The sequence below is a fragment of the Pinus tabuliformis genome, chromosome J, assembly GCF_031772625.1.
Source record: "Pinus tabuliformis cultivar Carrire ecotype Pingquan chromosome J, CPIR1, whole genome shotgun sequence".
Lineage (NCBI taxonomy): Eukaryota > Viridiplantae > Streptophyta > Pinopsida > Pinales > Pinaceae > Pinus > Pinus tabuliformis.
The window spans coordinates 1471979920-1471992255 of record NC_142295.1 but is presented as its reverse complement, the minus strand read 5'-3'; the positions used below and the strand labels follow the sequence as shown (position 1 = coordinate 1471992255).

The window sequence follows — 12336 nt, the reverse complement described above, 5'->3', positions numbered from 1 at the left end:
GGCTTGATAAATATCCAGTTGCATCTGGTTGAGGTAGGAGCCTCTTGTGGGTTGTAGCCTGCAGAATATGTGGGAGTTGGAGCTTCCTTTCATGTTGTAGCTTGCAGAAAAATTGAGGTAGAAACCTCTTGTAGGTTGGAGCCTACAGAAAAATAGATGTAATAGGAGTAGGAGCTTGCCTTTGCATCACAACAATAATAAAATCATGGTTTTGTCCCTTTATGGATTTCCACTTATATCTAGTATCAATATGTGTTGTTATTATGTGTTGATGTGATGTTTTGATTTGCTTATTACTTCTTGTTCACATATTCAATCTACTGGTCATTATATTTTAAGATGCTCATGTAATGTTTTAGTTAATGAGTTTAATGAAAAGAATTTTAATGTCCATGAATGGACTAAACTGATTCACCCCCTTCTCAGTTTAGTCAAGTTTTCATTAGTTTTGGCCCTAGCTGATAGCCTATATTTTGTGTCTCTTGTCTCTTTATGGTTTCTGCTTTGGTAGTTGTTTGATGAAGAATAACACTATAATAACATAAGAAAAAGAAGATCCTAATCTAAGAAGAAAAAGCATTCACAAGCAGTTATAAATAGAAGAGAAATCACTTAATCTTAATGCCGTAGATTTCTCAACATGGTATCAGAGCTAAGGTGACTAAGTCAAGGAAGGGCGCCTTATCAAGGGACAATCAAGGATAAAATCTTGAGGAAGGCATCAAAGCGAAGGTCATCTTGAAGTCAAGATCTACAAAGGAAGTATCAAAACCCTAAATCAAAGAAAGTCTACACTAACAAGAAGTCTTGGAATCCTCAAGTCGTCTCAAGAGACCACAAATACCCTACTCTAGTTGAAGTACTTATACATCAAGTTCCTTCCTAAAAACGCAAGACCAAGGACATTGTCATCAAGATTCTAAGGCAATCTCTCTCTCGTTGAAGCAAGATCCCTATCATTGAAGACATCATCAAGAAGTCATCATTGATCTTCATCAACAAAGACTCCATCATCAAAGGATCCAAAGGCATCTCCCTCTCTATGGGATCAAGGATCATTCTTGAAGAAAACTATCTTCACCAAGGAGAAGTTTTCTATTTTCTATATCATCATCAACATCAAGGAAGCAACAAGGAAAAGGAGCATCCTATCAAGTAAGTATATTTATGTCTGCATCTGAATTTGTCAAAATGTCTTTTTGCAAGGAAAGAAACAAATTGGTTGGGGCTTCAAACTATCTTGCATGGAAGAAAAGGATAGATCTGAATCTCATTGAAAATGAGGTTATGGAACATGTCAAAGGATCCATCACCAAGCCAGCAAAGGAAGATGCTCAAGCACTTGCAAAATACATGAAAGGGGAAGTTAGGAATCAAAGGATTCTCATAGAATCCATCAAGGATCCCCTCATCCCCTCAAGGAAGCAACAAGGAAAAGGAGCATCCTATCAAGTAAGTATATTTATGTCTGCATCTAAATTTGTCAAAATGTCTTTTTGCAAGGAAAGCAACAAATTGGTTGGGGCTTCAAACTATCTTGCATGTAAGAAAAGGATAGATCTGAATCTCATTGAAAATAAGGTTATGGAACATGTCAAAGGATCCATCACCAAGCCAGCAAAGGAAGATGCTCAAGCACTTGCAAAATACATTAAAGGGGAAGTTAGGAATCAAAGGATTCTCATAGAATCCATCAAGGATCCCCTCATCCCATATGTATCTAAACTAAAAACTTCAAAAGAAATCTATGACAAACTGGTAGAGTTGTATTCCGTAAGCACTGCTGGAGAAGTCATCTCATTAAGGTGAGAACTCTACAAGCTGAAAATGTCAAGGGATGATGGAATAGCCTCATACTTTATGAGGATATCTGAAATCAGGGATCAACTTCAAGATCTGGGAGAAGTCATGTATAATAGAGAAATGACTACAATTGTACTAAATGCACTACCGAAGGAGTGGGGTAACTTTACTTCAAGTATTTATGGGAAGAAAGAAGCTACTCCATTCTAGGATCTATGGTCTCTATGCAAGATTGAAGAATCTAGACTAAAGGCCAAATCTGATGTGGGAGCAGGTGAGCAAAATCAAGCTTATGCTACAATGACAAGAAGAAAGGGAAAATTTGGAAAGTCTGGTTCTTGGAAAAAGAAAAGGGACATGGCTAAGATTCAATGCTATGGGTGTCAAGAATATGGGCACTACAAAAGAGATTGTCCTAAGATCAAGAAGGACAATAACAAAAGAGGAAGAGAAGAAGCCCATATCACCGAAGAAGTGGAGGAAGCTGAAAAGAAGAAGTCCAAGAAAGAGGAAGTAAGAGATCTCTACTATGACTGAGATAGTCTTCCTCACCTAAGTTATTTTCAAGTTCCTGAGTCTTATGTTGTAAGATATGACTATCATGATATGATGAGATGCATCATGGCATCATAGAAGCATTGAAAGCAAGAGCTCGGGACATCATCCTAGAGAAGCATGAAAGATGGTTGAAAGTGAAATCTATGGCAATCAACTATGAAGGATACAGCTCTTGGGAACCTCGTATGTAACATAGGTGGCACTTATGGAAAAGAAAGAAAAAGGTCATCTAGTACAAAGCTCATCATACATCTGTCAAAAGGAAACATCTGCTAGATGGGGATACTCTAGATCCTTAAGATTCTTCGATCGAATCCTCATTGAAAGGTTCACAGATCAAGAAGGGAAGCAAGTGTTTTATCAAGAATTCCAAACTTGTGGAATTCATGGGATGATGGTATGATGACATAAAAGGTGAAGCAGATCAAGGGATTGAAGCTTTCTTCAATCAAGGAAGTTGTTGAAGGAAGTCTGGATGACATAAAGAAAAATGAGGTATGTATGCTTACATTCGATATTGTAGAGTCATGTCATACAATTGCAGGGAACATGGATCAATGCTCTATCTTGAGAGAATAATCAAAAGGAAGGATCTCCTCCTTCGAAGAGATGCAGGAATGCATGGGTCACACATTCACTAGATGAAATCAACATAATACGTCCTCATATGTAATATGAGGTGGTTGACATTAATTGGAGGAATTATGATTGAAGTTCCTGGGAATGAAATCTGTAAAAAGAAAGGAAGAAAGAGATCATGGGATATGCAACCATGGAAAAGGAAATCAACATCCAAGGACCAAGAGATTTGACTAGGATATCTCCAAGAAAGATACGTAGACTCTGATGAAGTCTGAAAAAGAAAGAGACCCTTGACGGTATATATCTTTGGGAGATGTGTCGACATGTATGCAGGATGTTGATGCAAACTAGAAGATGTCATGATGAAAGACCATCACAAGGTTAATTTCATTTAATGTTCATTTCTTTATTTTTGAACAAATATCTGGATGGGCTTATGCAAGGATGTCGAGGGAAGATCTATGGATATCCTCCACCACCAGTGCATATGTAGTAGGATGAAAGTTCCTTCAAGAAACATGGCATGGAAATAGGCAGCATGGCATGAAGGAAGGCCAGATATGGATTGATGGATCACTTTCCGATGATGACATGACTAACTCATGGATGAAAGTGATGGATGATCTGCACCCTCCAAAGAAGTCCAAGAACATGAAGACTCTTGAATAACGAAAATAAGTTCATGTCATCATGAGGAGGAGTTCTTCAAGAAGGTAATCGTCCCATCATCTCCACCTGAGGAGTTGTTGTAGGTCCCTAATTAAGAGGGAGCCTGGAAATAAGTTTTCTTACTTGGAAGCAAAATTCCTAAGCCAAGAGGGAGCTTAGGGACATTCCTTCCATAGGAATGAGTACATTCCTTTGTTGGAATAGACATGTCCTCCCTAATTAAGAGGGAGAGATAGACACATCATTCTTGTCTTCACTTGGGAGTGCAAAAAGGAAGATTAGATAAACATCTGGCATCCAATGCTCTTTGAGGATGAGTTAGGGCATCCAAGATAAGAGTAGTCGTAGAGGACTCATATTCTTTGAGGTCTAGGAATCCAAGAATAGTCCTAGAGGAGCACACCCTGAGAACCTGGGTGGGGTATGTTCCGAAAGAGACAGTGATGAGGGTGTCTATACATCATTGGTCTCACTAGCATTGAGCTCAAATCTCATGGAGAGATAGAATTGTTAGTCAAGGCCTTGCTATGTGACAATGTTGGTTGATATGATGTTAAACAAATGGGTTACCAATCCGACTCTTCTTATGAGAATTCTTCAGATTGAGAATGACCAAGTACCATTATGAATACCTCCCTAGTTAAGAGGGAGTGTTGAAAAGTGTAACTAGGTTCAGTCTTCATAATGACATATGTAATTGTGATTTTATGTAATTGATGAAAAGAAGAAAATAAAATTATTTTTGTAAGTACTTGAATCATGGGTTTCATGATCAAGGAATTTTATTTTAGTTAAGGTTCCCATTGTGAACCTTTAGGTTTTGTCATCTAGTCATAAAAGTCAAATTGAGTCAATGTCATGTATGAAGGACCCTTCTTGGGCATGTTACATTTTTGTATGAGTCATTAAATGTATAAGAAGGCCCTCCAAGACCAAGCAAAGGCACCTCCTACAGGTCGGCTACAAGATAGAATAAATGATCTCCTCCAAAAGACATGTAGGCTCACTCTCACTCAAGTCAGCGTAATTGACTGGGAAACAACTATAAATAGGAAGCTCGACCTCATTTCAGAAAGCAAATTTTCGGTGGAGCAATTCGATCTGAAATCAAGAAGTGCGAAGATCACTTAGGAAGGAGCCTTATCATCAACGAAGAGAGAAGGAAGAAGAGTGAAGTCTTTAGGAGTGTTTTGGGACTGTTTTAGGGTTGATCTCCTCTCACACGTGCGAAGAAGAGGACTATTATTACTGCAGAAGAGGCTGAAATCTGTCTTGATGTGATAGAAGTTGAATCAAGAAGTATATAAGTCAGTTCATCAAGCCGAGTTGGAGGAGAAGGCCATTCAGTCCAAGCGAAGAAGATTGAGGGGTTAAATCACCATATATCTCTCATATGTGTTGCAACTAGGGTTTCCAAGAAGGCCGAAAAAGTTGCAGGTTTAAAGCAGAGAAAAGGAAGCCGAATTCTAAAGGGTAGCCGAGAAGAAGGAAGAAAGCAGAGGTTTGACTATTGTTGACTCAAGCAAGAAGGATCTCATCAAGGAAGCTTTGTGTCTTGGTCTTGGAGGGCTCTTGGTTGTGGGTCTAGGTCTTGGTATTCATCAATTGAAATCTCTATAAGAAGAAGAATTCGTTTGAGTTTTGCTCTCAAGTGGGAGAGGTTTTGGCCCTGGATGATAGCCTATATTATGTGTCTCTTGTCTCTTTATGGTTTATGCTTTGGTAGTTGTTTGATGAAGAATAACACTATAATGACTTAAGCAAAAGAAGATCCTAATCTAAGAATCAAAAGCATTCACAAGCAGTTATCAATAGAAGAGAAATATGAGCCTAAAAACTATGGCTGAAGCAAGAAAACTAATAGCTTGGAACTTGAATGTAAAAATACACACAGGTATTTTTAAATAATAATTTATTAATATATATAATGTATATGTGATGAATGTTTACAATGAGGACACGCATTTATATACCTAAGCAGGTGTCCTTTCGTGAATGGGTATATCTTTTAGATATGCCTTTTCACTTAACTTAATGACTATTTAACCTAATTAATATTTAATTATTTAATATTTATATTTATTTTATTTAATTACTTGTTATGAATTATATTCATAGCATAGCCCTTTCCTTCGGAAGCTTTGTCCTCAAAGCTATATTGTTGGCAATTGTCTTTGTGGTTGTCGTCTCGGCATATGGAAGGTGGAAGGTTTCCGTCACTGGTGGCTCGCTAGTAACTCTATTTTGAGTCCAGGTTGTCTTCTTTTTCTTTTTTTCTTTTTTTTTATTTAAGAATTTATTTTTATTTTTTATTTTTTTTAAATAAGGTTTTTTTTTTAATCCAAGGTTATCGAATTTATTTTATTTTTATTTTTTTTACCACTTAAAATTTATTTTTTGTTTTTATTTTTTTATTTCTAAATAGCTCTAATTTTTTATTTTTTAAATAAATTAAATTATATATATATATTCCCTTTTTTTTTAGTTATATATAACCATTAACGACGTTGTTTGTATGTTAGTCATTTGGCCATACGTGGCGATGTTCACTGGGGATGGTTCCGAAGAAAGAAATGAACTCACGCCATTTTTTTCTCTAATCACACTAGAAAGAAATAAGTGACATTGCAATTTTCGAACCATATTGCCACTGAAGCTTGTTCTTGGCCCGGACGACAGTTGTTGACTTTTGGTGACAACTCGCTTGACCCATCACAACCCTTGATCGTCGATAACAGACCACGGTTGCTGACGGGGAGAGCTACGGGCGACGCTGCCTGTTCCTGGTCACGATGGTTGGCTATTCGATATTCTGAAAATGATTTTTTTTGTTGACAGCGTCTGCATGGGGTTTTTTTTTGCGTAAACAAACAGTTGTGTATGCGTTGGGGTAGAGATTTCCAACACCGGCAGGACAAGAACGATTTTCGCTCCCTGGTCACTACGGTTGACCCCGATACAAGCCACAACTATACCCGATACCAACTACGACTGCACCCGCTCGACGGCAACGTAGTCTGTCAGCCCCTGTGACGACGCTTCCATGCCCTGAGCCACGCCCCGACAGCAGGCCTTTCCCAGTGGCCGGCTGCTCCACGCACAAGTTGCAAACGTCACAGCGATTTGTTTGGAATTTCGTTCAGATGCAGGGCAATGACGGATAGCAGAAACCTTACTCAAACCAGGGAAACGAAAAAAAGCAGAAAGTTTAGATGACGGATCCTTGCCAGGAGTAACGGGCTCTAGATAACGCTTGTGGCCCTTGATTTCGCTTAGGTTCTTGCTATTATTTGTGGAGGGCAGTTGAGAATGTTCGTTGTTGTTTTCCAAAGAATTTGGAACAGATGAATCACCCTTGACTTCGCTTAGGTTCTCGCTATTATTTCCCACAGGTTCACGCCAATAGCTTTCATTTATCCCTCCATATGTTTTAACATTTTCATTCCTTTGATCAGGTTGGACCGCACCTTCATTCCCTTGGGAAAAATGGAATGGATCACTGAATTTCTCCTCCCTAACATGTTCCTCGGTTTCCTCGGTTTTATTGGACTTTTTACGTAAATCAGGCACGTATGGAATTGGCTCTCCTTTGGGTGTATGTCGATATGGATATCGATATTGATCGAGGCAATCAAATTTAGGAATGCCGAGAGCATCCAATTCTCGGCTGACAACTGGGTTGGCACTGCGTTCTCTCTCTTGTTCTAACTCATGGCGCTTGCACCAGGAGCCGAATAATAATTCATCGTTTGGTTGATATTATAATTGGCACAGTTTGCAGGACCAAGAACACAACTATTGTTCACAAAGTTCGCATTATAATTGCTGTGGGAATTTGGAATATAATAATTGTTAGAATTAACAAAACCAAAATGATTTCCACAAGGAAAAGAATTTCCTTCTATACCCGACAAGGAAAATGATCCAGCATCATCAAGTTGCTCTAGCAAAACTGCACTCTCATCCTTCAAACGATCAAGAGTACTTTCCCACTGTTCCTTGAAGGTTTCCATTTCGTTCTCAACAACATCTTCTAAATCTTTCCCAGTTAATGACTCAGATAACTCAGACCTAACATCCCTTTCAACACGGGCAAGTGATTCTTCCTCTAATGATTCTTGCGCTTTCGTTTGCCTTGCTTTCAACCTGTAAAAACTCATCAATCAGATCTTGAACCTTTGCATCTGTTAGAGGCATCTCCAAATTGGCCTCACTGTCATCTTCAGACAATAACTTTTCATCTTCGTCATCATAAGCATCTCCACTAAAAGTTTCACTTTCATCACTATCATTTTCCTTTCGACATGCTTTAACTTCTGCATATGATTTTTCTAATCGTTGAAATGCTTCTTGAATTTCACTAAACTGCTCAACACATTCAGGACGTAAACGTAATGGCACATTGTGCTGCAAACAACGTTCAAAAACTCGCATCATTATATTGTGCGCCATGGCTCTAATACCACTGAAGCATAAATACTATGGTTGAAGCAAGAAAACTAATAGCTTGGAACTTGAATGTAAAAATACACACAGGTATTTTTAAATAATAATTTATTAATATATATCTAATGTATATGTGATGAATGTTTACAATGAGGACCCGCATTTATATACCTAAGCAGGTGTACTTTCATGAATGGGCATGTCTTTTAGGCATGCCTTTTCACTTAACTTAATGACTATTTAACCTAATTAATATTTAATTATTTAATTATTTAATATTTATATTTATTTTATTTAATTACTTGTTATGAATTATATTCATAACAAAATAACTTAATCTTGATGCCTTAGATTTCTCAACAAAATTGACTTACATAAATTCCCTTGACTTAATACATAATGCCCAATAGGGTCTTTTACATGTTATAATGACTCTTTGACTCTTAGACTTTATGACAAAGCCCTAGAAGCACACAATGGGTGCTTGACCTATAAATAAACTAATCTAGAGCATGAAACTCGTGCTACAAAATAACAATAATAAATTTTATTTTTCTCTTCACATCAAATACATAAAATCAAGATTACATAAGTCATTATGAAGACCGAACCTAGTTACATATTTCAACAGGACTACCTCAAGCTCTGTGTGTGAATCATATGTCTTTCAACTTCTTTAAAGCATTAAAAGCATTGGTAATTGGTGCAATGTGACGACTCACCTCTTCATTTATTGATGCAACAATCAAGGCATAGGCCTTGTTGTTCTTGTTCTCCCATATGGCGAGCTCTTTGTCTGATGTGGGCTTTGCAAGTGGATTCCCATCTTCTCCTTCACATACTCCTTTCCATAATTCATTGAAAATGAGGGTATGCTTTATCTTTTTGGACCATTCATGGTAGTTCTCTTTGCCAGTGAGAACTACTCCAACTATTAAGATGAGAGAATGCATTATTAAATAAAATTCTAAGCTGGTCCTAAATAGTCAAAATTCTTACAACAATAGTCTTTGATAAAAATCTCCCAACAGAGACCCATAATACAAGTTTGTCTTCAAAAAATTAATCAAAAGGTTAGCGCCAAACCTTTTTTTCCTATTCTACACAGAGATACCTTTCCAAGGGCGCAAGAATCACGTCAATCAGAGTCTGTATGTGAAAGTTATGGTTGACACCTAATCCTCTGGGATTAGGAAAAAATATTGTAAATATGTAAACATCATTTGATGCCTCAAAACGCTCATGAAAGATTTCAGATCCCATTCTGCCAAATTGGGTCCTACCGGTAATAATGGTCCTGTGAGTTGATTCCTCCACTTTTTCCACTCTGAAAGCATCGACATGAATGACAAACAATATAATTATCCAATCTAGATCAAAGAATATCCCAGTAAGTGTACCAAATAACTAACTCAAGCCACACATGAAGCCTTCAAGGTTAGGTTGTCTTATCAAGTGCAATGAGAAGTGTATAATGAAGGCTCCATGTGAACAACGTAAAAGACCAAGTAAATATTCTCCATATGGCACATGTGGATCGCCCCAAAGGTGGCACATGTGAGCTCAAAGATGTAATGTCTCATCAATGGAGTCAAAAGGTGGAGTCTTCAAGGTGCAAAAACTTCCTAAATAAGGCTCATACAGCTAAATGCATGAGAAAATGTGCCAACTACCATCAATCCATGAGCAAAGTGGACCAACCATCTAATCAACTCCAATAAAGAGAGAGCGGGCCCATTATCTAGCAATAAAATAATGTAACAAAGTGATAAACACCTCAATGTGTGCTTGCTCCACTAAGCAGCGATAACCATCTGATAATAAGCTCAAATAAGTGTGAACAAGACCCTTTTTAGCTAAGATGCTCGAGCTCTTAGCCTCCCCATCCATAACAAATAAAGTGTAATGTGTGTCAAACAACCCTAAGTAAGCTAGGTCATTCACATAAGGAAGCTCCAACCACATCAACCATATCAATAAGACCAACAAAACCTATTGGAACAATGTAAAAAAGGGATCGAGATGAGAAAAGGGGAACCTTGTGGAACTCCCTCCCCCAATGGTATCAATAATATAACATCAACACGCCCCATCACTAGAATACTCAAAAAGCCAAACCACTGCCTCACATCACCATTATCCAACCCCTTGAGGTGGGGCGCCATAGAACAATCATACATAAACCAAGGTGTAACATCCTCTAGTATGAACACGTATACCAAGAGGGTTCATAAACCATCAAGCATGATCATCAAACAAGAAGTGAATTGATTCAACCAACAAAACCATCATGTCCAAGCAAGGAATGAAGGTGTGCACCCCCAATCTATCAAAAACTCCATGGATATTGTTACCCTCTCACTTCTAGGATTAACTATAGAAGATTTTTCTTCAATTATCCACATCACAAACAGTGGTCCCAATTATGACATTCAACACTATTTGTAGACAACAGCCCACAAATGCCTCTTATACCATGCTCAGTTCACTCATTGATGACTATGGTGCCCAACACTTATGAGGTACATTTGCCCATTGCTTCATATTAAATGTTCAATGCATTGGTATGAAAGTAAGGATTGTGGATTGAATCAAATAATGAATCATGATGCTTGGAAGTTATGTCTTTTGCCCTATTTCACCTTGGCAGTCATCATCAATTTCCTAGTCAAGTGTTGCCACTCTCATTCTTGGGTCTATATAAGAATAGAGATAGTGAAATGACTGTTTTCTACTAAAAGACAAAAGCATTATCTCCTCTAAAAGTTTTCTTTGATAGATTCAATCCTGAATTCTTGAAACTAGTATATGGGGGTGTACAACTTCTTGTTGTAAACTGGTGGCTGAATGGAAAAATGGAAGATTTATATTTTTTAAAGTTATTAGTGATATTTATGAAATATCCATCCTTGTTACTTATGCTGTTTGATTTGCTCCATCATTAGCCTTAAAATGATGGATCAGAAAAATGGCCCATCCTCATATCAGAACTTCATACTTGTGGTCTTGGTGGGATCTAATTGAACTCTAGTTAATTCTCACACTAGCCTAAGTCTTGACTAAAGAGAGTGCATGCACTGCATTTACCTAAGCCTTGAGGAGAGGAGACATTAAATAGACTGTTGGTATTGTTCTCATTGAATGGTTTTTTTTATTGAGATTTTGGTATTTACCCTTGCCCAAAGTGTTTAAGAAGGTGTGAGCATGATATCAATAATCACAATACCCTGTGAAAATTTCAATAGGACATATTGCATGCAATTTGTAGTTAAAATGAAACTAGAATACTCATGAGGATAAGAGCACCTGTCGACTTTCATAGATTTTGCATTCATGACCTTGACTAAAAATCTCTTAACAGATTCACGATCAGTACCAGGATTCTTCTTTCCCTGAAAAGCAATCAGATAGAAAGTTATTGAGTGGATTCTAAAAAGATCCCAAAACCAATAGTGGAAATTATAATACAATAACCCAACTGTAAGACAAGAAACATTTATTTTCATTATCCAAGGAAACTAAATATCAATTTAACTATTCTAGAATAGAAATAACATACTTTTTTCTCAGAAAAATAACACGAAATAGAATGCCTGTCACAATATGATTTCAAGTCATAATAAAAATCACATTGCAACTATCCGTTCATGGGTCTTATACAAAATACCAACAATCTCTAATTGCAAGATCTAAAATAATAGCACCCTTTTCTCAATCAACATCTTTAGAGGAAATATATTCTGAGAAGCTATATGACATTGTACAGAGAAGTATCGAATGTTCGCCATAAAAGCATAGAAGAATGGATATATCATCCATTCTATATTATATCATCCTTGTTCATAGATCTTTTTCTATGTAAAGTTTTGGATCAAAAGAAAATCTGGTATAGCATTGTACCCTACGTTTACTTTTTTATTCAAAGGTGTCTCTAATTTTACCATGTAATTTGACCACATCTTCCAATAAAATCAAACAATTTAACACCAATAATACTCCTAAGAGGTTGCCCTTTTCTTGTCACCTCGGTAGTCTTGTTGACTCCCTTATAGGCCAGGAATCTGTCCCAATAGGCATTGTCCTCAATGAACACCTAGGAATTTGTCCACATGTGGGATCTCTTAAATATGGCTTGAAAAACCAGAGTTAATTGATTTTTCCTTTAACAGAAATGGTTGCTTTTTGTATTAAATAAAAGAGGGGGCAACAGCCATACTGTCCAGCCTTTTAATACAAACAAAAAAAGCTGATCAAGTTCAGAAAAACTTCCATAATGTT

General features: G+C 37.2%; 1 protein-coding gene across 6 annotated transcripts in view; it reads right to left on the bottom strand.

Annotated features, from left to right (window-relative positions):
• LOC149232931 (diacylglycerol kinase 5-like) overlaps positions 1-12336 on the bottom strand; it is a 249309-nt gene that overhangs the window by 171404 nt on the left and 65569 nt on the right. For all 6 annotated transcript variants that reach the window (XM_089379561.1, XM_089379558.1, XM_089379560.1 and 3 more), the window contains one exon: positions 11365-11450. In XM_089379561.1, coding sequence (XP_089235687.1) covers positions 11365-11450 — 86 coding nt within the window. The remainder of the gene's footprint in view (positions 1-11364; positions 11451-12336) is intronic.